Here is a 25,045-nt window from a genome sequence, read left to right on the forward strand (position 1 = left end):
TATTTGAAATGAAAAAGCATTTTCAGAAATGTGGCTGCATTGTTTGACTCATTAATGAAATTAGTAATCAATAATCCTGTTTGCATTTAAATTTTCTTCTTTAACATCGCTCATCCTTTTACTTAATTAAAATGAAAAAGAAAAAGGCATTTGAGATTTATTTTTCAGAATGTACCCCAGCAAATGCATACCAAAATTCAATTTGAAATGTAACATTTGAAAATGAAAAAGCATTTTCAGAAATGCTTTTTCATTCTAAGAATGTGGCTGCATTGTTTGACTCATAAATGAAATTAGTAATCAATCATCCTATTTTCATTTTCTTCTTTAAGGCTGCACATGTTGTGCCATAATCAAAGAGAAAACACAGCGGACATTGCTTTTTCGTTTTCATGGTCTGCCTGCAAAGTACTGCCCATAACTCGAAAACGAAAAAGCATTCTGAGCGGCGGGTTGCTGACCGGGCTACCCATCTTGTTCGGTAGGGGGCGCTGTGCACGTCTGCATTGCATTACATTGTAAGCATGCCAGGTGCCTGCTTCTAACGGACCTGTTGCAATGCAGACTGCTCCTCAGTTTCCCGCCGGCACGCTTACAATGTAATGCAATGCAGACATGCACAGCGCCCCCTACCGAACAAGATGGGTAGCCCGGTCAGCAAGGACCTGAGGAAGAGCGGCTGCTGACGTCACTCTGCTGCACCCGCCGCTCAGAATGCTTTTTCGTTTTCGAGTTATGGGCAGTACTTTGCTGGCAGACCACGAAAACGGAAAAGCAATGTCCGCTGTGTTTTCTCTTTGATTATGGCTTAAAATGTGCAGCCTTAAAGAAGAAAATGAAAATGCAAATAGGATGATTGATTACTAATTTAATTTATGAGTCTAGTTATGCAGCCACATTCTTAAAATGAAAAAGCATTTCTGGAAATGCTTTTTCATGTGAAATATGGTAAGAATTTGCTTCCATACAGGAACCGGTATAGATCTATTTAAAGCTTTGAACTGTGATTTTATTTTCCACTTAAAGTGCAACTCACCCCAAAAATGTACCCTTGTTTTTTTTTCTTCAGATGAACTATATAAACTGGATGCTTACTTTTACTATTTTTATATTTACATGGTAATATGTGTAGTCGTGCAATATTTGTCTTAAAACCGTCTTAATGCTGTCTCACACTAAAGGGTTGAAGAGCAGCCGTTGGAGTTTATTTTCCAGGTTCCAAAGATACATGCTTCATCATCATCATCATCGCTCCATTCTGGGGCGGGGGGGGGGGGGGGGTGGGGGGGGACACAACTCACCCAAACAAATGTCTCTGCCACCATCTTTACATCCAAGTCAGCAGAAAGCCTCCATTTGAAGTTGACGACTATGAAAAGTCTCTAAAGATGCATGCAGTTCTTACATTCCTTTAACTGAGCTATCAGAGAGGTCTTTGGTCTTTATTTCTATTTATGTCATATTTTGGTGTTTATTTTTACAGTCTTACTGCTCTTTTATGCTCTGCAGTTATTGTACTCTGTGTTTTTTTCTGACCTGTACCTAATATTCTGGCCTACAACACCAGACTGAATGTAGAAGCAGAGAACTCAGCCGTTATGACCTGTGATCTTTCGAAGCGTCTTCATATCATCCAGAGACTAATTTGACTTTTAACTAACCTATCAATCGCTGTGATATTAATAAATATAAGATGTTTCTACATTTTTATATCTATATAGACTCAGCAGTAGGAGCTACCGCCCGTCCGTCATTTTATACATTTTTATAGGTGGGCGGAGCAGAAAATAAGGCGCCATAGCTCAGGTTATCCTGATCTATCTCTATAGTTCTGCTGCTATAGGCTTAGACTGCTGGAGGACATAGGGACCCCTTTTTCATCATTCTGCTTCATTCTATCTCCATTCTCCCACTCTGCAGAATCTGTTAGGTCAATCTCTAACGTTTTGCTCCCTCTGCTTTTTCTCATAGTAGCTTCATCTGGTCTGTTCCTGTTTGGCTGTGACTCCATCCTGGAGAGAAATATCAGCTGTGCTGCTGCCATCAACACCTTTGTTTCTAGATGTTGGAGCTTGGCCTGTTTTTCAGTGTAGTCCTGTTTCTCTGACTGTGACTAACTGGATGTGCTCTCTTCATCCTCTGACATGGGAGCTGGCTCGGAGCTCGTCTGCCTGGCTGTGTGTTTCCTGGACGGGGCCGCCTGTGGAGCTGGTTGACAGTTGCCTTTTTTATCTATGCCTCTTTTTCTATGTCTGCTTCTGTCTCCTTGAACCCCAGTCGGCCTCAGCAGATGGCCGCTCACACTGAGCCTGGTTCTGCTGGAGGTTTCTTCCTGTTCAAGGGGAGTTTTTCCTCTCCACTGTCGCTACAAGCATGCTTAGTGTGAGGGATTGCTGAAGAGTCAATGAGTCGATGCAATCAGCTGGTTTTTCTTAGATAGAAAACGTGGAACCAATCTGACTGGATGATCTGGCTGTACTATAAAAATGGAGGCTCGACCGGCAGAATGTGAGCAACGAGTTCGTAGCTGATTATTCTTATAAAGATTTGACCTTCAGGTTACAAACTGGGTTTTACCTTTTGGCCTGGCTTTCCTAGTGGACCTTGTGGTCCTGGTTCTCCTGGCAGACCCGTCACACCAGGCTTACCCTAAAATACAGGCAGAGTTTAGGAGCTATAGTCTCTAATTTATAGCTTTAAAAGAAAGCATTCAGCTTTTCACCCTCGCTCCTCTTGGCCCCCTGCAGCCCTGTAAACAGAAAGCATCATAAAAGTGTTTGTGATGTTGGAAAAAAATATTTTGGTTCGTTTCTGTAATAAATAGAAGGTCAAATGTTTTCTCACCTTCTCCCCTGTGGGTCCTGTGATGCGTTTGGTGATATCAACCTGCAGATGTAATGATAATCAGCTCATCTTCACTGACTGGATGCTTTTTAGAGTTTGCAGCCAAACAACACTAGAAGCTGAGCCGTTTTATCAGCAGGACTCCATGGAAACACGGAGCGGTTTGCATTAGTGGGGCCAAAGGGCCTCCTTACCATCAGCTCTGCTTTATGTTTGATTGGAGGAAACATAGGAGGAGGTAGAGGAGGAGGGATGAAGACTTCACATTTCCGAGCCAACCACTTGCTGCCTCTGTTCAAAGGAACTCCTGCAAATATTGTAAACAAGTTAAAGGAAATGTCCGGTCAGCAAAGAATCATCAATGGATCATTATTTATACATAATTCATGGTGATTTAATGAATTTAGATTAAATTGGTAAAAAAAAAAGTAGAATAATAATTTTCGTTGCGATCACTGAGTCTGGGAGCGGCCATTTTTGCCCAAATATAGTAACCCCTCCCTCCTGCCATCTTCCAGCAGTGACGTCACGGTGCGCTAAGCCTAGCGCCATTCTCCCCGCTTTACAAGCTAAATCAATGGGAACTACTAGACACATCTGCAATCAACAACAATTATTGAAGATTTCCAGAGGACTTCACCATTGAAATTCACCAGAGCTATAGTGAAACTGACAATGCCCACGTGCATGGCAGCTGGATGCTGGAATACATCGGGTAAAAGTGGAAAAAAAGACTTATTCCACCTTTCTGATTCCTGATCCTCCACGGACGGGTTGGTCGTTCTTTAACTTCAAAATCCAACAACTCCATCCAGTCATTTTCTAACTGCTTAAACGATGTTAAATCATGGATGGCCTCAAACTTTCTGAATCTGAATGAAAGTAAGACAGAAATTATAATGTTTGGTTGTAGTCCAGCAGTTTTTCCCCCCTGACTTCCTGGGCCCTCTTACACCTAACATTCGATCATCAGTAAAACATCTTGGTTTTAATATTTGATGACAGGTTGAAATTTGATCAACAGGTTAGTTCGGTCGTAAAAAATAGCTTTTTTAAGAATTTTATCAAAAGTGAAAGGGTACCTGCCACAAAAAGATCTAGAGACCATAATCCATGCTTTTATCAATACAAGATTGGATTACTTTAACTCTTTCTATGCTGGCTTGGACCGCTCACTTTTACACCGTCTGCAGTTGGTAGAAAATGCAGCTGCCCATCTCCTTACTGGCACAGGTAAACGTGACCGCATATCACCTGTTCTAGCCTCACTGCACTGGCTCCCGGTTGTTTTTAGGATAGTTTTTAAAATTTTATTGTTTGGTTTTAAAGTTCTTAATGGTCTAGCCCCCCAGTAGTTGACTGAGCTTCTCCACATTCATGCCCCGGCCAGAACACTGAGATCCTCTAATCCGCTGCTACTGGCGATGCCTAAAACCAGACTAAAAACTAAAGGTGATCGATGGCAGCGAGGCTCTGGAATAACTTGCCTTGGCATATTAGATCAGCAGGCTCCTTAGAGGTTTTTAAATCCTCTTTAAAATCACATCTCTTCTCCCTGGCTTTTAATCATGTCTAAGTGGACATTTGGCAAAATTTTATTTTATTTTAAAATGTATTTTAATTGAAACATTTATCTTATTCTATTTCTATGTGTTTATGTATTTTAGCCTTCAGCTGTTATCTTATGTTCCTTAACTGTGATTCCTGTACAGCACTTCGGTCAACCCCGGTTGTTTTAAATGTGCTTTATAAATAAAGTTTGAGTTGAGTCGTTGGATCGCCAGCTTGAAGAGGGAGGATTTGCCATCGAACTTCTGGCCAGAGAAAAAACCCGTAATATGTAGCCAACACTTGGAAGAAGAATGTTTTCAAGATGACTTGGATAATAGCGCATTGTGACAAACACCAGATACAGCACTGGGACTTGATCAACAGCCGATACCGCACCGTGACTTCACTAACCAGTAGGTGGCAGTAGTGTTCTTTGACAAACATGGATGCCTCCAGTAAAGCACATTCACATGAAAATTACTCTGAATTAAAAACACTGATCATTTATTGAACAGGATGGAATCATTTCAGATTTAAAGAACTTTCAGAAGTTTGGATTCTGAATATAACCAGACTTTTACTTTAAATATGGAGGCGTTTAATCTTATCTGACCAATTTAGACTGCAGAAATCTCAGGATGTTTTTGTTTTACGCTGACGAGGCGTTTGGGGATCTTTCTACTCTGGTTAATCCCTGATGTCAGACAGGGACAGTCTGCGCTGAGCACTTACTGGATGCTGCAGATGGGAACCCAAGTAATGTAGTCCATCCCAGAACCAGAACAGTCAGCATTGCTTTTCTTCCTGGAACAGCAACTAGAAGAAAATGATTTCAAAATAAAGACTTTTCTGAGATGCTCTGGGTTTTTTATTAGTGTTGTGCCGATACTAGTTTTGGCCCCGATACCGATACCCGAACTGCAGACTACTTGGATGTAAAATAATCACCATCATGGCTTCATGTCAAGCTGCTGCCTACCTTTGCGAAGCAGGAAAAAGACTAAAACAAAGTGAATCCAGTAGAACTTTTTATTGCCTACCTGGAATGGGTGACAATAGCTGAAGAAACTTTTAGCTCTCTTTCTATCACCAGAATGACTGAGAAACCTTTCCAGGTAAAGTTGAAGTGAATTCATCTGGTATTATATCGTATTTTACAACAAGTAGTTTAGTATAAACAAGTATAAGAATTCTTACATTCTTTATACTGAAGAATCAGAGACGTCTTTGGTCGTTATTTTAAATGATGTTTGTTTTTACAGTCTTACTGTTCAGCTATGCTCTGCAGTTATTGTACTCTGTGTTTTATTTTAAAATGAATTCACAGTAAATTACGGTCAACTTGTACATTGCGTTTAAGCCTTTATAGGGAACTTATTGAAATACTTATAGTGTTATTGGAATCCGGGACAAGACTTTATTACCTTTGTTAAAAAAAAAAAATTTTTGATATTTTGATGGCAAAAATGTATGTCAATGTAACCACAAGAAACGGCAACTTGCCTGAATATATTAAGAAAAATAACCAAAGTGCTTCTATAAGAAATTCATGAAAAACACTCTGAGAGTGAAAGAAACACGTTTTCTTTGGTCCAACATAACCTTAGAGGCAAGGGCGTAGGAATATGTTTACAATTGGGGGGGACACATGTCGGAAATCTGAGATTCGTAAATATTCAACAGAAACATATCTTAAGTACGCTACTTAAAAAAAAAGGCTATTTAATCTTTTACTTTATTCCTTTATAAATGTGTTTGTAAAAATAATGCATTTAAAATTAACATAATGCATTTGTTCATAAGATGTGAGCATATCACCAAACAAAATAACTGGAGTCTTTTATTAAGCAAAGGGAGATGTCTTTCTAGGGCTTCAGCCCTTGGCATATTTAGTGTCTGCATCACACTAGAAAATCAAAACAATTCAGTAGGCCACATAAGTGCAAAGTTTGATATGTTTTATTTTGTCAAACTTGCAATAATGGCCAAAAATGAATTTATATAGGTTGACTGACAGAGGGAGCTGACAGTGTGTTGAAGAATTATGGACAGGGCGCTTTGAAGCATCTGGTTCAAAAACGCATTATCAACCTTTGGTAGAAATCCATCCATCCTTCCATTTTCTGTACACCCTGTCCCTTAGTGGGGTCGGGAGGTGCTGGTGCGGGGTCCACCCTAGACAGGTGGCCAGTCTGTCCAGACCTTTGGTAGAAATGGCGCCTTTAATTCCAATTTGCAGTACAGAACAGAGAAAACTAAAGAGTTTTCAATGTTGTGTTAATCTGTTTATAGTGTAAAAAGAGGAGCCAGCAGTTTATTTGAGGAAATAAAGATGCAGAAGTTAATTAGTTGGTTAATTAGTGGTTGTGCAGCAGTCCGCTGCACGACCAATGCGGCCGCCGCTGCTAAGAATTAAAATTAATTCTCCCTGTGGTTAACTAACGATCAGGAGCGCGACAGGTATAACATCTGTCAATTTCGGCGAATCAAAACCATGCAAAAAATAAAAAATCCTCGTAAAACGCACGCCCAGACCGGGCTAATTTCAACACAAGTTGTGTTAGGTGACTGTTACTCACACTGACGTTTCTCTTTTAAAAAAATCTGAGTAAGTCCTGCTGCTGTTTCAGCCTTTTAGTTGGTGGTGGCATTGTACTGAAATGAGATATAAAAAAATATATATAAAAAAAAACATTTTGGCTAGCGTGGCAAACGTCTAGAGAAAGTTAGCAGTTAAATATTGGATGAGTGATCAGCCCAAGACTACGGAAGAGGATAGGGCCACTGGAAAAAAAAAAAAGTTAAGTGATTTTTACATTTTGTTTCAGTTTAATACGGGAAAAAAGTCAGAATCCTGACTTTTATTTTCAGAATTAAGACTTTTTTTTTCTCAGAATTCTGACTTTTTTTCTCAGAATTTTGGATCTTAATGTAGATGGGCACCATGAAGGCAGAGATGTGGAGCACTAAGCTTCACTGACACAGATGTGAGTTGTTTGAGGTGGCCAGTGACACATTGGTGGAAAATGACAGAATTAGGCAACTTTTTACGTGCCCGTGGGGTCCCCTCATTAATGGAGGAGCAGAAGGTCATTAAACAAGAGAGCTAGGCTCTAAAACAGACATGGCTATGGCTTGATGCTAACATGTTTGTTGTTAAACATACTTTTGTTATATTACATTTGTGTTGTGTTTTCCAAATAGTGTAGAAAATTAATGGTGGGTTTATAATGTTTACCTTTTATGAGCAGGACAGGAAGCAGAGAAGTGTAGCATTACCTCCAACTAGTTAAACTCATAATTATGAAGTTATTCAAAAAATTCCTCAAGTAAAAAAGTGCAACTTTTATTTTTTATTTATTTTTTTTTTTTAACCAGATTTGTTGATTAATTTCAGAATTATGTATTCCTTCCAAATTTCCAAATCTGAAGAATTTTTTAAACCAATATCTACATTATTTAACATTTAGTTTGTTTTAGCAGTACTTCCTGTTATATTTCTTTATATGTATATTTTACATTTTCTTGCACAGCAAGCTCAGCAGATTTGAAATTGTGTGCTTGTGTAAACACTAGTCAATCTTTACTCTAAACATATATTCTGGTTATTTTTTAGTGAGACCTTCTTGTTTTTATATATCTGTATAGTGCCAAAGCTACCAGTACCTGGTTGAAGGACCATGGTATCCCTGTTCTTAATTGGCCAGCAAAGTCTCCTGACCTTAACCCCATAGAAAATCTATGGGGTATTGTGAAGAAGAAGATGCAATACACCAGACCCAACAATTCAGAAGAGCTAAAAGCCACTATTAGAGCAACCTGGGCTATCATAACACCTGAGCAGTGCCACAGACTGATCGACTCCATGCCACGCCGCATTGCTGCAGTAATACAGGCCAAAGGAGGCCCAACTAAATACTGAGTGCTGTACATGCTCATACTTTTCATGTTCATACTTTTCAGTTGGCCAACATTTCTATAAATCCTTTGTTTTTATTGGTCTTCAGTAATATTCTAATTTTCTGATATGATGAATTTGAGATTTTCATTTGTTGTCATTTGTAATCATCAAAATTAAACAAAATAAACATCTGAAATATATGAGTTTGTATGTAATGTATGAATATAATATACAAGTTTCACTTTTTAAATGGAATTACTGAAATCAATCTACTTTTTCATGATATTCTAATTTTATGACCAGCACCTGTATATCATTCAAGGCCTCATCCAATTGGTCAAATGCCAAAATCAGATGTCCAGCCATGTAGCAGGATCTTTGCTGAATGGCTGGATATAGATCTTGTGCTTCTAGAGCTCACTGAGGGATGGGGGGGTAGGGGACTCCATTTGTAAGGGGTATGCAAGTGATCAAAAATGGTAACTTGCCCTATAAAGGGTTAAAAGTACAGGGCCTAATGCTACATTCAGACTGCAACCAGCAGAGGCAGCAGAAGCAGCTGGTTTACATGCAAAGTCAATGGCTGACGAGCATGAAGGTGCAGCAAAAGATCCTGCGGCACGTTTTGAGCAGCTGAAGCTGAACATCTGCTCTTCAGAAGTAGCAGCTGCTGGCGCTGGAAAAAACTGAGGTTTTGCTGCTCATTGCACCACATCAACCAATGAGAGAAGCTGATCTGGGAGCTGGCAGGGAGTCAGACACAGCACTGCTGATGCAGAGCGCTATGATCACTCCTCTGAAACAGTTTATTAAAGCCTAAATTAACTTCAAATGTAGAAACCTGCCGGCAGAATATGTTGGCTTTTATTATTCTGGTGCCTTCAGTTTGGATTACGTACGTAAAAACCCCAACATCTACTTCCAGCCAGTGTTGCCATCTCCTCAGTAAGGAAAGTAGCTATTGGCTGTGCTAAAAGTCGCTGAATGACGTCATCGCCTAATTTGCATTATCTGCCACAGGAAGTGATGTGCATGTTATTGATGCTGTGGGAGAAATAATGTCATTACAGAAAGACAAAAAGTGAGTAAAAACACTATATAATAGTGTTTTTACTCACTTTACTAAACAATATATAGAGCTACTTTTTTCTGTCCATTAATGCTTATTTATTTATTTTTTATTTTATTTACATCCCGCTCACTCCGGCCTTGAATGTAAGTCAGGGCGGAGCGGCACCGCGTGATCAATTTGCACCATCAATCCCGGCGCATGCAAGCTTCATTTGCAGTCTGGACGCTGAGGCTCTGACTGCAGCGCTGAGAGGGACTCCTGCGGGAGAACGGGGTTGGGATGGGGGAGGCGCCCAACGGCAGCAGCTGCCGCTGGAGGACAAGAGTAGGAACGATACATGCTTTCACGTAAGAGTCTCCAAAAGCCCCCAGTGACGCCGTAAAAAGTCGCCAGATTTGTCGCCAGTCGCTTTTTTGAAAAATAGTCGCTGGAGGGGTCTGAAAAGTTGCTAAATATAGCGACAAAGTCGCTGAGTTGGCAACACTGCTTCCAGCCGCCACCAACAGGAGGGGAAAACCCCCAAGAGGCGAGCGGGCCTGAGGCAGCTGCTGCTGGGGATTCCCAGTGACAGCGCAGCGCCGGTATGTGGGGGTCTGAGCGGCTCCCACAGAGAAATAATCTTTGAAGGCAGGATGGTAATCTGGATGAACTGACTGCACAGACCATGTTTTCAGGAGGACTTTCTCACTTCAACATAGATTCTAACTACTTTCTACCCGCTGATCACAGCTAATATAGCTGCCATTGTTCCAGGCAGAGAAAGGATACGGTAGCTCCGCCCAAAGCACATCAGACCCACTTTCCACGGCGCAGCTGGAGCTGCAAATATGCTGCAGCTGTGCATCAGAACTAAACTTCTACAAGCATCACTATTAAAGCAGCACGCTTGTTTTCTGCTGCTTCTGCTGCTTGCAGTCTGAACGTAGCATTATTGTACTAATGAGCAGCAAAAAGCTGTAGTTTCCCAGTAATGTCATACCAAGGTAATTGCTTTGTCATTGAAGTTATAAAGTTACAGTAAACAGCTGTGCTTTCACAATGCTTTATTGTAACATCACAGCCATAAAAATGTAAGTAATTTGCTGCATGATTCACAGTATATTGATGTTACCTTTGCTTTGAAATTCATGCTAAACTCATCCAATTATTTTCTGTAAATTCACACTAAAAACTTTTGCAGTGTGGTTTGGTTCAGAGAAGCCATGTCTTCAGAACTAATCACCATTTTACTTCACTGCTCCAGACTAATTATCTGGACTTCCATAAAGTATTTATTCACATTCCTTCGCTTTAAATGGATCAAATGCAGAAATGAAGCTTCTGCTGCAGGAAACTTTCTGCAACAGAAGCTTCACAACCAGGTTTAACACCAGAAGCAAAATGTTTCAGGTCAGATACTAATGCTGGATGGGAGGGTTGGGCTGGTTGGGATTTACCATTAGGCAATACTAGGCAGTTCCCTAGGGCCCCAAGTTCCTGGGGGCCCCATAAAACTCTGTTTACATGTATGATTATTTCAACTATTCCTTATTTGTGCACATTAATTATGTTTTAGAATGCTTATAACATTAAATGTGCAGCAAACCATTTCAAAACAAACGATGCAAAGAGCAGTGTTGCCAACTTAGCGCTTTAATCGCTATATTTAGCCACTTTTCAGACCCCTCTAGCACTTTGATTTAAAAAAAATTGACTTTTTTTCTGCTACTGGAGACTTTGGAGACATCTAAAAGCAGCGAACTCTGCTCTCCAGAGCGAGTAGATTGGTAACCCCGCCTCCTGCTCTCCTCTATCTTGTCTGCTGTCATGATTCATGCAGCTATTATTTCATCCAAATGAAAAATGGAGAACAGATAAGCAGATCATGGCTTGTCTACAGTGAAAAGAAGGACTGGGTTATTTACTTTTATCGTCGCATTAAAAGTCAGCTGAGTACAAAACATTAAAAAAGGGACAAGATGAGAAGGACAAAACCTAGAACAAATAATGGATGTCTATTCTATTAACATTTCTATATCTGTAGAATGGGTCTGTTTTATGTGTTTTCATTTCAATTCAGAGGGCCTCCTGCCTGTCTTTGCCTAGGGCCCCAAATTTCCTAAATCCACCCTTGGGGGCAGGACCTCAGTTCTTCATGTAATTCATCCCAATGATGCCGGTCATGTTATTTCTTACTGATCCTCCCCTCTATGTCGTTATGCCTAAAGCACTTTGTGGGAACAGGAGAGCAACTTCAAACCTGCTAATATAAACCTGGCAGCATGAACTGGGATGCAGCAGAATTAAGGGTTTGTCGATAAATGTCATGAAATTTCATTTCATCCCAGCCCTGCGTGTCCCGAGCCCATGACATCATCAATGTAACTAATATACAGTCGTATGTTTACATTATCTCTTACCTTTATCACTGCTGCACTTTAGAAAATTAAAAATCTCTTCAGAGCTGTACTGAACGAAATTTCTTTTTGTATACACTCTATGTATACAAAATGATAATAAAGTCTGTCTAAGTGTAAATAATCTCCCGTTAATAAGTCCAACACTGTTAGCCACCCTGCATCAAGCTTTACACTTGGAGTATCCAGTCAGAGAAGCCTGGTGTTCCCGTTAGAAAACCAGATAGAGCAGGAAGTTCTCAACACGCCTGCACCCAGAGCCTTTAGTTGCTCTCTATGACATGAGGCTAGGATTCAGGGTCTGGGCTGTGGGACCTGTTAACCAGGCGTGCTGTTCCTTGTTCTTTAGCGAATATGAAGCCCAGGATATGTGAGGGTTATGTGGCTGAGCACTTTGTGTCGGTTGAATATTTAGAAAGCAGATAGCTTCATGAGGAGACTTTAAGAATTCACCCTGTCACGATTAAGTTAGTCAACATAGCCTCACTGTGGCTATACCTTTCTTATACATCATCCAACAATACGTAGGTTATCCTAAACTATTTTCTGCATTTGTGCTGCTATAGGCATAGACTGCTGGAAGACATAGGGACCCCTTTTCATCATTTTATCTCTATTCTCCCACTCTGCAGAATCTGTTAGTTCAATCTCTAACGTTCTGCTCTCTCTGCTTTTTCTCATAGTAGCTTCATCTGGTCTGTTCCTGTTTGGCTGTGACTCCATCCTGGAGAGAAATATCAGCTGTGCTGCTGCCATCAACACCTTTGTTTCTAGATGTTGGAGCTTGGCCTGTTTTCCAGTGTAGTCCTGTTTCTCTGACTGTGACTAACTGGATGTGCTCTCTTCATCCTCTGACATGGGAGCTGGCTCGGAGCTCGTCTGCCTGGCTGTGTGTTTCCTGGATGGGGCCGCCTGTGGAGCTGGTTGACAGTTGCCTTTTGTATCTATGCTTCTTTTTCTATGTCTGCTTCTGTCTCCTTGAACCCCAGTGGGCCTCAGCAGATGGCCGCTCACACTGAAACCTGGTTCTGCTGGAGGTTTCTTCCTGTTCAAAGGGAGTTTTTCCTCTCCACTGTCGCTACAAGCATGCTTAGTGTGAGGGATTGCTGAAGAGTCAATGAGTCGATGCAATCAGCTGGTTTCCCTTACATAGAAAACTTTGAATCAATCTGACTGGATGATCTGTAAAGTGCCTTAAGATGACAAGTTGTGAATGTTGGCGCTATAGAAATAAACTGCATAGAATAAACTATTGGTAGCTCCATTCTGGGTGTTAAACGTTTACAGTAATTTTACTTCCCTCTGCTGCAAAGTTTGCTGCAGTGGGATTTGGCAACGCTGGATGAGTGTGGAGATATTTACAGCTATTTTGGACAATATGGGCATTAGGCATGATTTGCATGAAGGGTTTTTCCATATTTGGCTCCGTTCAGCGGGATGGAAAAGTTGCACCACTCTATTTGTAATAATTCAGCTCCTGCACCATAAAGCCGCTTTTCTCTTCCAGCAAAACGTTGCTCTGATAAAGTAAACCTTCCTGTGCTGAAACAGTAGAAAAAGCCTCAACAGTTCGACTTTCTTTCCATCATTTAAAAAATAAGAATTTCATTGATGACATGATTAGGTGGAGGTTAACATGAGGACATTTAGCCTGATTAATTCAGGATCAGGATGAAGTGAAACTGCTCCATGCATCATGTGTCTTACCTTGTTGCTGAATCCTCTGTAGGTCCTCGTCCTGCAGAGCTGGAGAACAATCTGCAAAGCTTGCACGGCTGAATGGGGCTCATCTCTATAAAGCATGGAAACGCAGCGCAGCCACTGGCAGAGCTCAGCAAAAAGAATCAGATAATTACTTAAACACTGAGCCAAAGAGGAGCTGGCTCATCAGACTCAGAGCGGGAGGAAGTCACTGCCATCTTCTGATGGTTGCTTATACGTCAGGTTGGACAGCTGCTGCGGCAGATAACAGAGATGCAGAGGGAACCAGGCACACAATCATTCGACTTCTAAGGGTCTAAACCTATAATCTGGACTTTGTATGTTAAAGAGGGTCAACCCCAGCCCGGCCCTGAGTAAACCTCTTCCTTTCTGCAGCACCAACAGATCAGATCCTTCACACACCTTCTAGTCGCTGCAGTTCTGCTAATGCTCCTAATGCTTTGCACTAAAACTTATAAACTAGTTTGCAGTTTATTTAAAGCAAAGGTGTCATCACAAAGTATAAATACTTCATTACCTTACTTCAGTGGAAATATTAGCTAGTTATACTTTACTGGAGTAATACTTTTTACTTTCTACTCCTTACATATTTTTTTTTTAAATAGACTGATTAGTTTGTTTCATTTGAGCTCATTTTCATTATGGCCTGTTGGTATTTAGAAAAATAAAAACTGTCAAAATAATCAGTTTAATCCTGACGATTCATTTCTTTGTGGTTCGACTCGGTGCTGCCCCAACATGTTGCTTACCACACACCAAAATAAATAGTTTTTCCAGATGATGCAAAGTTTAATGTGACTCTGTTACCATTAGTTATAAACTAAGAGAATGTAGTCTAAGGAAGTTTTCATCCAGAATTATAGAAAACTGTTCCTTTAATAGAGTAGAGCAGTAAAGCTTCTGGCCTTCACATTTTTTTCCTGCATTACTTTTACTTTTATACTTTAAGTAGTTTTAAAAATGCTATTTTTACACTTTTACTGGAGTAAAAAGCTGAAGTTGATTCTCTAACTTCTACTAAAGTGTTTTTAAACAGCAGGATTTCTACTTCTACTGGAGTAATAAACATGAATACTTTTGACATCTCTGGTGCTTATAGAACAATAAACGGTTAAATAAAAATTACACGTTACATCGTTCAGAAACACAATTAAATCAATTAAACATCTGATATTCTAAAAAAAAATTTAAAAAGTGAGTTGAAACCCAGCAGGAAATGTTTTTTTTTTTTTTGTGTGCAAACTGTTCAATTAAATTCAGTTTATTTCTATAGCGCCAATTTAATCTGAAGGCACTTTCCAGTTCACCAGATCATCCAGTCAGACTGGTTCAAAGTTTTCTATGTAAGGGAAACCAGCTGATTGCATCGACTCATTGACTCTTCAGCAATCCCTCACACTAAGCATGCTTGTAGCGACAGTGGAGAGGAAAAACTCCCTTTGAACAGGAAAGAACCTCCAGCAGAACCAGGTTTCAGTGTGAGCGGCCATCTGCTGAGGCCCACTGGGGTTCAAGGAGACAGAAGCAGACATAGAAAAAGAAGCATAGATACAAAAGGCAACTGTCAACCAGCTCCACAGGCGGCCCCGTCCAGGAAACACACAGCCAGGCAGACGAGCTCCGAGCCAGCTCCCATGTCAGAGGATGAAGAGAGCACATCCAGTTAGTCACAGTCAGAGAAACAGGACTACACTGGAAAACAGGCCAAGCTCCAACATCTAGAAACAAAGGTGTTGATGGCAGCAGCACAGCTGATATTTCTCTCCAGGATGGAGTCACAGCCAAACAGGAACAGACCAGATGAAGCTACTATGAGAAAAAGCAGAGAGAGCAGAACGTTAGAGATTGAACTAACAGATTCTGCAGAGTGGGAGAATAGAGATAGAATGAAGAAAAAGGGGTCCCTATGTCCTCCAGCAGTCTAAGCCTATAGCAGCAGAACTATAGAGATGATCAGGAACATATACACTGATAGTGTTTATGTTCCTCTGGTCTTCAATAACTCCTTAAAAGCCGTTCTTCCTTTATCTGCTTGAAATCTGATCGCCATCTTGGTTTTTCAGACTATACGCTGCCAGCCCACTGATCATTCTTCATCCTCGGGGTGAAACCAAAGATTGGAGCAGATTTTTTTTTTTTTAAAGGGAAGTGACTGAATGAGGTCGTCTGAACTTCAGGAAGTCTGGAAGGTTTTCCAGTCCCAGAATCCAGAGCATGATCATCATCATCATCACACTGTTCTACAAAGACAGGCTGGTTTCAGAGAAGTTAAGTCCAGCCCTTCTTAATCTGTCTGTCAGTCTACACTCAAAAACAATATATTTCATAAGAAATTATTTCTAAATGTTTTTTTTAACCAGGGAATTTTTTTTTTTTTACTAAAACTGCAGAAATAATTATATATTAAAAAAACAAATTGTTCTATGTGGGCCTCTAGTTTCCATACAAGCAGCTACTGAGTTTGCTTATTCTTCAGGCCGACCCAGAGATGATTGAATAAAAGCAAGAGGCCGGGAGGCTAAACGCCTTCATTCATTAAATCCTATGGACTGCAGGACGGTAGAGCTGAGCTTTGGTGAATTGGAACTTGTTTTTCTTTCAGAAGCCATGAATCAGAAATAAACAGATAAAAAGAGTAACACAGCTATTAAATGATTTTTAGTGTTAATTTTAAAATACTGCAGTGATATTTTGTTCAAACCATCAGGTTCTACAGGGTCTTAAAACCCACGGCTCCTGAGGGGTCATGATGTCATCCTGGTTGCTTCAGGCTTAAATATTTTATCTTTAATTTATGGAGTGAAATTTGTTCCATTATTGTCAAAAACACATTTTGTAAAATTGACTTAAATACAATTCAGATGTTAAATTTCTACAAAATATATCTAAAAAGGGGAAGAAGTTTTTGTTTTCCCCGTTTTCTAAACTTTTAAATAAAATGTTTTCAAAATGACTTGTTTCAGACGGAGTTTTACGGATTTCTTTTCTCCACTTCAAGCGAAATGCAAACAGTCGCTCATGACCAACAGGGTTTTCCTTCGTCGCCCCCCCCCCAGAGGAACGCCGAGCTGAAGAGAGAACACTTTAAAAAAAAAAGAAACATTTGTAAATCTCAATCTGAGAAAGAGAACATCGAAAAATAAAACCTATATGAAAAAATATTAGAAAAACTTTGCAAACAGCAAAGTTACTGTTAGAAAAATGTAAAGGTCATCATTTTATTTATATTAGCTTAGTCACGGATTAGCGGACCCAACCTGATTAAAACATTTATAAATTACCGCATGTTGTCCGAAAACGGTGTCTAAATTCACTTGCGCCTCTTCTCCTGTTAATACGGTAAAGCCCTGGGGAGCGTCCGGCTCCAGGCTGCACGTGATCCAAATGAGCCAATGAGCTGTCAGTCTGGGTTGCTGCTGCTGCTACTTTTAGACACAGCAGGCAAACCTGTGGCAAGCCGGGCGATGGGAAAGAAGGAGAAGACCATGAGAAAAAGAGAGCAGAGAAAGTGTGGACTGCTGGAAGAACTGCGGTGAACTGGTGAAAGAAAAGTGAAATGGCGTGCTCAAAGATGACCCTGCACATTTAGAGGATGTTTGGCTCAACCTGCTGCTGTGAAGCAGGATTCTCCACCATGAACAGAATCAACAATAAATCTGGATCCAGGCTCAAAATGAGCACCTTGATATGTGCTTGAGAATGGCTTAGTCTCTGGTTAAACCCAGGTTTAAAGCCTTGCAGGGCAGCCTAAAGCCCACTGCCAACATTAAGACAGAAAAAAGAAAGAAAATAACAAACCATCAGTTCAGGGGTTTGAGAAAATATGGGAATCAGCAAATTATCTATAAACCAAACTGAACGATTGTTGTTCTCTACTTAAACAAAACACTTTAGATTTTAAAATGGAAAAAAAAAATATTTAAAAATTAGACGTATAACATGGATGCATAAACACTAATTTCAGTGTTAAATTCAGTTTAAAGGATAATAATTGAAAAAGTCTCCGGACGTTTCCTGGTTGATTTTCTTTATTCAGACCCAGCTGACCAACCACCACCCACAATAAAACTGCATTAGGAAGCGTTATGCTCCATCATGTGTAAACTTCTGACCACTCCTGAAGACAGATGTCCATACAGAGTTTACCAGACATTCAGGGAATTAAAATTCTCCACCTGGATCCTCTCCTCTAACCTGACTCCGCCAGATGGATTTGCTCCGCATTTCCATCTGGAAACCTTCCGTTGAAGTAATTTTGGGAAGGGGCGAAAATACTGGTTAGCTGATTGGCCTATGTTGGTGATAGACGGGCCAAATAAACCGATCAGATCAACGAAGCATATGACGTACTAACAGAGCGACGACGAAAACACAACCACAAGCCAGGCTACTTTTGCCCAAACCAGTCGGGAGAAGAGCAAAAACATCTTTTCCTCTGAGAAAAGCCTCCAGAGCAGTGTTTTGCTCTTCTTTCAGTGAAGAAATTCCGATAAAACTTGCTCGATAGCCACGCTAACGCTAGTTTCATCGGCTGAAGCCGCCATGTTCTTTAGACTGAACTGTCGCGCTTCTCGTTGCGTCACACCTCAACCTGCCTCAAAGCCAACGCTGATTGGACGTTCGTTTGGTGAACGGCTCCAAATTTTCTTTAACGGAGAGTCTCCAGACTGATTAGCGAGTGAAACCTTGAAAGCTCGCGAGATCAGGATGGTCTCACGAGGCTACCTCTCCTCTTCTGCAGAAAGGGAACTTTTCGTCCTGTGTTGGTTATTATCATTAACCCTGTAAGTAAGTTTTAAAAGCTTCAAGTTTTGCCAATTTCATTTCTGTGCTCTATTTGTTTTTTCCATTTTGAAAACTTGATCTTTGCAGCAATAATAGAACAAATTTCACTCCATATTAATTTGGACTACTTCTGAAAAACCTAATGGGTTCATTAGAAAAATAGACATCTGATTTCGCTCAGTTCCCGACTTTTCTGAGTCGTCGCAACATCTTTCTTCCTGACGGACAGGAAGTCCGACATTCAGCCGCTCCTCAACACCGACGCATGCATCACCTGTAGCGCTGAGATCCGGAGCATTCGGCCTGGAATTCTGCACGCTGACCTTTTCCATGAAGGAAACAATCTAAAAGTCTGGAAATTCTTTTATTTAGAAGATTAAAACCCAAACATGAAGCAAACACTGTGGATCAGTCTGTTAAAACAATAAAAAGGCATTGAGACAAATGAGCGAAGATGCGTGGAACAGGAAGCGTCGCCCCAGGCGGGTCTGAAATCAGCCCGCCGGTATTTACAGAAATCAGGCTGTAAACGTCCTCCATCGCTTCATGACAGAATTCTTAAGCAGGAAGCTAAAGCTCATGCAGAGACAGATGTAGGCAGTAAGTTTGAAGTCTTTGGAAATTCTACCGTCTACCAGGAAACGAACTGATTAAAAACAATCCAGGAAATCTTAAAATCCCATTAAGATCCAGAAGGAAAAACTTCATTTGTCTATTGCAATTTCCTCAGTCTGTGTGTTGGTGCGGCGTCCCGCGGTGCTGCTCAGTGTTTGTCGCCGGCGCCACACAGACGCGTCTGCAGCTCCACCACCACCGCCCTCATCATGCCTCCCAGCTGCTCGTGCATCTCCACCAGCTGCTGCGGGGAGCAAAGGCTCAGTTCCAGCGCCGTCATCCTGCGGGCCAGAGCCTCCACCGCCGCTGGCGGCGCGTCCTCGGGTCGCTGCTCTCCCTCCCCGGGTCGCTCCTCTCCATCACGCCGCTCCTCTGACACAGAGCTGTTCACATCGGCAGAAACCGGCTCGTCAATCAGCTCCGACGCTGCGAAGACATAAAACCACGTTAGCATAAAGCAGGAGCTGAACGTCTTTTTCTCAGAGTCTGATTCATTCAAATTTGACTCCTATATGTGGTCATGAACGCCTCACAGCCTTAAAATGAGACCAACATTAACTAAACGAAGCTCGTCTGAATCAGGAACCATTTTTATCCACCTGCTGAAGCTCAATTTATGCTTTTCGGGCAAACCCTTAAGCCCAGAGGGTCCCAGGAGCAAACTCCGCCTGAAATTACATATGTGAAATAAAGCACGGCTCCCAAACTATAAATCGGAAATACAATTGTTCGTATCTGTATGACAGAAAGGCAATGAGGAATATTTTCACGTGGAACCAGTATTTTAAATGTCCCCATATCTGATTTATAGGTGATTAAACAACCTCGCCAAATTTGTTTTCCAAATTCAACTCTGCAAAACACCATGAAAGCCCATTTGAAACTCTAGATGAACCCTCAGACTTTATAGATCCACATCTAGACTATAACTCAAGCAGATTGGACTGAATACGGTAAATGTTTATTCCATAAAGGTTTTAGTGGGCAGGATGTTAGGCGGAAATGTAGTTTTGGCTAAAAAAAAAAGTGTTTATGGTGAAAGAAGTAGCGACGACATCATGACATGAAGGGGTAGAGCTGGTAGCGCTGTGGCTAACTTTGCTCCATTCTCCCCTCTCCTCGCGGGGGTAGCAGCTTCAGTAGGGAGGCCCAGACGTCCCTCGCTCCATCCACTTAGGCCAGCTCCTCCGGGGGGAATCGCAAGGCGCTCCCAGCGTGTCCTGGGTCTCCTCCAGGTGGGACATGCCTGGAACACCTCACCAGGGGGCGTCCTAACCAGATGCCAAAGCCACCTCAACATGTGGCTCTACTCTGAGTCCTCCCCCTATCTCTAAGGGAGAGGCCAGACACACTACGGAGAAAACTCATTTCAGCCGCTTGGATTCGGGATCTCGTTCTTTCGGTCATGACCCAAAGCTCACGACCATAGATGAGGGTAGGAACGTAGATCGACCGGTAAATCCAGAGCTTTGATTTTTGGCTCGGCTCTTTCTTCACCACAACGAACCGCTAACACACCAGCTTCACAGCAGACGCCACAACAATCCGTCTGTCGATTTCCTGCTCGTTCTTCACCTGCTGAGGTCTTCTCCTCCTCGTCCGGGGTGGGAGCGCCGCCCGTCTCCTCCGGCTCAGATGTCATCCTCTCCGTTTCATCAAAACTCTTCAGCTCGTCTCCCCCTCTGCCTTTACGCTGTACGATCAAAGCTGAGATGTTAACGACTCGCCGATGACGTAAACCATCGCTGCCGCCCCGATCTGACCGGAGTCTCACCTGCTGCTCGTAGATCTTCAGGGCCTTCTTGACGTTGGAGATCTTTGGAGACCGGATGGGGAGAGTCTTGATCTCGGAGGGCGTCAGGGCGCAGAGGTCGCCCACCGATTTGACGTTTCTGGCGCGAATGAGTTGCCCGAACCCTCTGGACCTGTGGGGTTAGCAGACAGACGACCGTTTTAGCGCAGCGTCTAACCGGTTCACGGCGAACAAACCAAACAGTGTGGTGCCGGCCGCTCTCACCACATGGTGGACGAAATCTGGGTGAGCACAGCCTCCACGGGGGCCGAGCAGCCCACCAGGGAGGGGTAGATGCAGTCTCTGGGCACGGCTCGAGGCTCCTGACTCATTTCTGATATCTGAGGGAAACACAAAGAAGTCTGCTCAGAGAGTTCCACCAATCAGCTTTGATTCAATCATGAAAACAACGAGGAGGGAAAAAATGAGTTTAAGTTTGCAGGCATGTTAAGGGGCAGCTAACTGGGAGGGAAAATGGCTTTCAGAGCCACCAGAACATCTGCCACATTCCTATGGAGGGAATTTGGACCATTATTGACGCAGAGATCATGTTTAATTAATGGAAATTTGAAAAAAGTCAATCCTGAAATTACACTTTAAAAACTGAAACAAACTTTCCTTTTTTCTCATATTTTCTTTTTGTATTTAGCTTTTTTTCCTAATTTTTAGATCCCTCTCTTTCTCACTGAGTACGGACCCAGAGGCTGAAGAAATTGAACCTCCTGCACAACCAGCAAGGAAGCAGAGAGCAGTTTCTATATGACAAGTTTGTCCAAAGGGTTCCTACAGCATAAAATTAAATTCAAGACTTTTTAAGACTTTTTAATGCCACTAGAAATAAAGATTTAAGACCAAATTCACAAGAAACAAAAGAAAAACCAGCTTGCGACAACTTAACCCAAAGGTTTATTTTAACATAAACCACTGCACTAATGTTTCAAATGTTGAAAAGCTTCCCATACAGGAAGAAAGCTAAAAACACACAAATGTCAGATATAATTTAACAATTATTTAACTGAATTCACAAACTTTGTTTTAGCAGGGAACAAAACAAATCAGTTTTAAAGCCCCAACATAACCAGCGCTAAGTCTTTTTTGCAGCTATTTTTCTTTGTATGGTTTTCTTAGTATGTTTGATTTGGTGATAAGTGGAGGCGTTGCAGAGACAAGGGTGGAACTAAACTGAGAAATACTGGCTGTTTCTCCGTAACTCCATTTTGACGCTTTGTGTTTCGTGCTTCGCATGTGCGACTCCACTGCCTTAATTCCCATCGTTCTGAGCTTCAATGACTTCTTGCACTAAATCCACTGAGCCTCATGTATGTTCCCTGGTTTTAGCCATGGAGAAAACTCTTGGCTGGAGACAATTTTGGTTCCATTTACACTTGCTCATATTTACCAGACAAAAAGTTAATGGTGCATCTCCCAAATGTCCCGGCCTTAATACCAATTAAGGCCTTAGTTTTATTTGGAAGAATTCCATGCCTTTTAAGACTTTTTAAGGACCCGCGGGAACCCTGGTCCAACAAGGCCACCGTAGGAATTTGTTCTGTTACTTCTCAGCTGCAGAGAAAAATGTTTTCATAAAGTTCTGGTTTGCTTAAAATGCTCCGGGGGACAATTTGGTTGTTTTAGGTCAGAAGAATCAAACCAGTAAAAAAATGGTGCTAAATAGCATTAGCACCTCTATGGGATTTCCAACTCAGCATTGGTTAGCATTATGCTAACTATTAGTTGTGTCTTTTCAGTTCCACTTCAAAGTGATTTATGAGCAAATAGGCTCAGTTTTGGATGCTGTTAAAAGGGAGTTTTTCCTCTCCACTGTCGCTACAAGCATGCTTAGTGTGAGGGATTGCTGAAGAGTCAACATGATCTACTGGTTTTCCTTAGATAGAAAACTTTGAATCAATCTGACTGGATGATCTGGTGAACTGGAAAGTGACTTGAGATGACGTGTTGTGAATTGGTGCTATAGAAATAAACTGAATAGGAATGACATCATCAGGAGGTTATTTTGGTGCCTGGACTGTTTCTAAAACATAAAAATAAAATCCTTAAAGTGAATTTTGTATCATAGTTCCCCTTTGAACCGTCTAATGATTCAGATGTCAGACCAGAACCGATGTTTGGTCATCCATAATGCGAACCATTAGTTGTGTCTTTTTTCAGTTCCACTTCAAAGTGATTTATAAGCAAATTGTTTCCTCTAGATTAGGGGATAGGCTCAATTTGGGTTGCTGTTAAAAGGGAGTTTTTCCTCTCCACTGTCGCTACAAGCATGCTTGGTGTGAGGGATTGCTGAAGAGTCAATGAGTCGATGCAATCAGCTGGTTTTCCTTAGATAGAAAACTTTGAATCAATCTGACTGGATGATCTGGTAAACTGTAAAGTGCCTTGAGATGACATGATGTGAATTGGCGCTACAGGTGCTGGTCATAAAATTAGAATATCATGAAAAAGTAGATTGATTTCAGTAATTCCATTTAAAAAGTGAAACTTGTATATTATATTCATACATTACATACAAACTCATATTTCAGATGTTTATTTTGTTTAATTTTGATGATTACAAATGACAACAAATGAAAATCTCAAATTCATCATATCAGAAAATTAGAATATTGTGAAAAGGTTCAAAATTGATGGCCCCTGGTGCCACACTCTAATCAGCTAATTAACTCAAACCACCTGCAAAAGCCTTTAAATGGTCTTTCAGTCTAGTTCTATAGGCTACACAATCATGGGGAAGACTGCTGACTTGACAGTTGTCCAAAAGACGACCATCGACACCTTGCACAAGGAGGGCAAGACACAAAAGGTCATCGCTAAAGAGGCTGGCTGTTCACAGAGCTCAGTGTCCAAGCACATTAATAGAGAGGCGAAGGGAAGGAAAAGATGTGGTCGAAAAAAGTGTACAAGCAAGAGAGATAACCGCACCCTGGAGAGGATTGTGAAACAAAACCCCTTCAAAAATGTGGGGGAGATTCACAAAGAGTGGACTGCAGCTGGAGTGAGTGCTTCAAGAACCACCACACACAGACGTATGAAAGACATGGGTTTCTGCTGTCGCATTCCTTGTGTCAAGCCACTCTTGAACCACAGACAGCGTCAGAAGCGTCTTGCCTGGGCTAAAGAGAAACAGGACTGGACTGCTGGTGAGTGGTCCAAAGTCATGTTCTCTGATGAAAGTAAATTTTGCATTTCCTTTGGAAATCAAGGTCCCAGAGTCTGGAGGAAAAGAAGAGAGGCACTTCATCCACGTTGCTTGAAGTCCAGTGTAAAGTTTCCACAGTCAGTGATGGTTTGGGGTGCCATGTCATCTGCTGGTGTTGGTCCATTGTGTTTTCTGAGGTCCAGGGTCAACGCAGCCACATACCAGGAAGTTTTAGAGCACTTCATGCTTCCTGCAGCTGACCAACTTTTTGGAGATGCAGATTTCATTTTCCAACAGGACTTGGCACCTGCACACAGTGCCAAAGCTACCAGTACCTGGTTGAAGGACCATGGTATCCCTGTTCTTAATTGGCCAGCAAACTCTCCTGACCTTAACCCCATAGAAAATCTATGGGGTATTGTGAAGAAGAAGATGCAATACACCAGACCCAACAATTCAGAAGAGCTAAAAGCCACTATTAGAGCAACCTGGGCTATCATAACACCTGAGCAGTGCCACAGACTGATCGACTCCATGCCACGCCGCATTGCTGCAGTAATACAGGCCAAAGGAGGCCCAACTAAATACTGAGTGCTGTACATGCTCATACTTTTCATGTTCATACTTTTCAGTTGGCCAACATTTCTATAAATCCTTTGTTTTTATTGGTCTTCAGTAATATTCTAATTTTCTGATATGATGAATTTGAGATTTTCATTTGTTGTCATTTGTAATCATCAAAATTAAACAAAATAAACATCTGAAATATATGAGTTTGTATGTAATGTATGAATATAATATACAAGTTTCACTTTTTAAATGGAATTACTGAAATCAATCTACTTTTTCATGATATTCTAATTTTATGACCAGCACCTGTATAGAAATAAACTGAATAGAAATTACATCATCAGGAGGTTATTTTGGTGCCTGGACTGTTTCAAAAACATAAAAATAAAATCCTTAAAGTGAATTTTGTATCATAGTTCCCCTTTGAACCGTCTAATGATTCAGATGTCGGACCAGAACCGATGTTTGGTCACAATCATCCATGATGCGAACACCATGACCCACCAGGCACTTCTTGGAGCTCCTGTAACTCGGACTGTGCAGACTTCTGGGACTCCCGACCAGACCGCCTTTAGTTGGAGTGGTGATGTGCTGAGGGGAGGAGAGGAAGGGTTAGGATTAACCTCTCCACACTGGCAGACCG

The 25,045-nt window shown here is 41.4% G+C and overlaps 2 protein-coding genes across 2 annotated transcripts in view; both read right to left on the reverse strand.

The window, feature by feature from the left end:
- LOC119775284 (acetylcholinesterase collagenic tail peptide-like) overlaps nucleotides 1-13,670 on the reverse strand; it is a 28,214-nt gene extending 14,544 nt beyond the window's left edge. The window contains exons 1-6 of the mRNA XM_038273211.1: nucleotides 13,472-13,670; nucleotides 5,128-5,211; nucleotides 3,039-3,151; nucleotides 2,845-2,886; nucleotides 2,723-2,749; nucleotides 2,578-2,649 (exon numbers count right to left, since the gene is read on the reverse strand). Coding sequence (XP_038129139.1) covers nucleotides 2,578-2,649; nucleotides 2,723-2,749; nucleotides 2,845-2,886; nucleotides 3,039-3,151; nucleotides 5,128-5,188 — 315 coding nt within the window. The 5' untranslated portion in view covers nucleotides 5,189-5,211; nucleotides 13,472-13,670. The remainder of the gene's footprint in view (nucleotides 1-2,577; nucleotides 2,650-2,722; nucleotides 2,750-2,844; nucleotides 2,887-3,038; nucleotides 3,152-5,127; nucleotides 5,212-13,471) is intronic.
- Nucleotides 13,671-18,616: 4,946 nt separating this feature from the next.
- Nucleotides 18,617-25,045, reverse strand: part of rif1 (replication timing regulatory factor 1) — a 40,367-nt gene continuing 33,938 nt past the window's right edge. Inside the window, exons 30-34 of the mRNA XM_038273202.1 lie at nucleotides 24,907-24,993; nucleotides 20,904-21,019; nucleotides 20,661-20,811; nucleotides 20,462-20,579; nucleotides 18,617-19,312 (exon numbers count right to left, since the gene is read on the reverse strand). Coding sequence (XP_038129130.1) covers nucleotides 19,035-19,312; nucleotides 20,462-20,579; nucleotides 20,661-20,811; nucleotides 20,904-21,019; nucleotides 24,907-24,993 — 750 coding nt within the window. The 3' untranslated portion in view covers nucleotides 18,617-19,034. The remainder of the gene's footprint in view (nucleotides 19,313-20,461; nucleotides 20,580-20,660; nucleotides 20,812-20,903; nucleotides 21,020-24,906; nucleotides 24,994-25,045) is intronic.

Source organism: Cyprinodon tularosa, unplaced genomic scaffold, assembly GCF_016077235.1.
Source record: "Cyprinodon tularosa strain WSP-4 unplaced genomic scaffold, ASM1607723v1 ctg860, whole genome shotgun sequence".
In the NCBI taxonomy this organism is placed as follows: domain Eukaryota; kingdom Metazoa; phylum Chordata; class Actinopteri; order Cyprinodontiformes; family Cyprinodontidae; genus Cyprinodon; species Cyprinodon tularosa.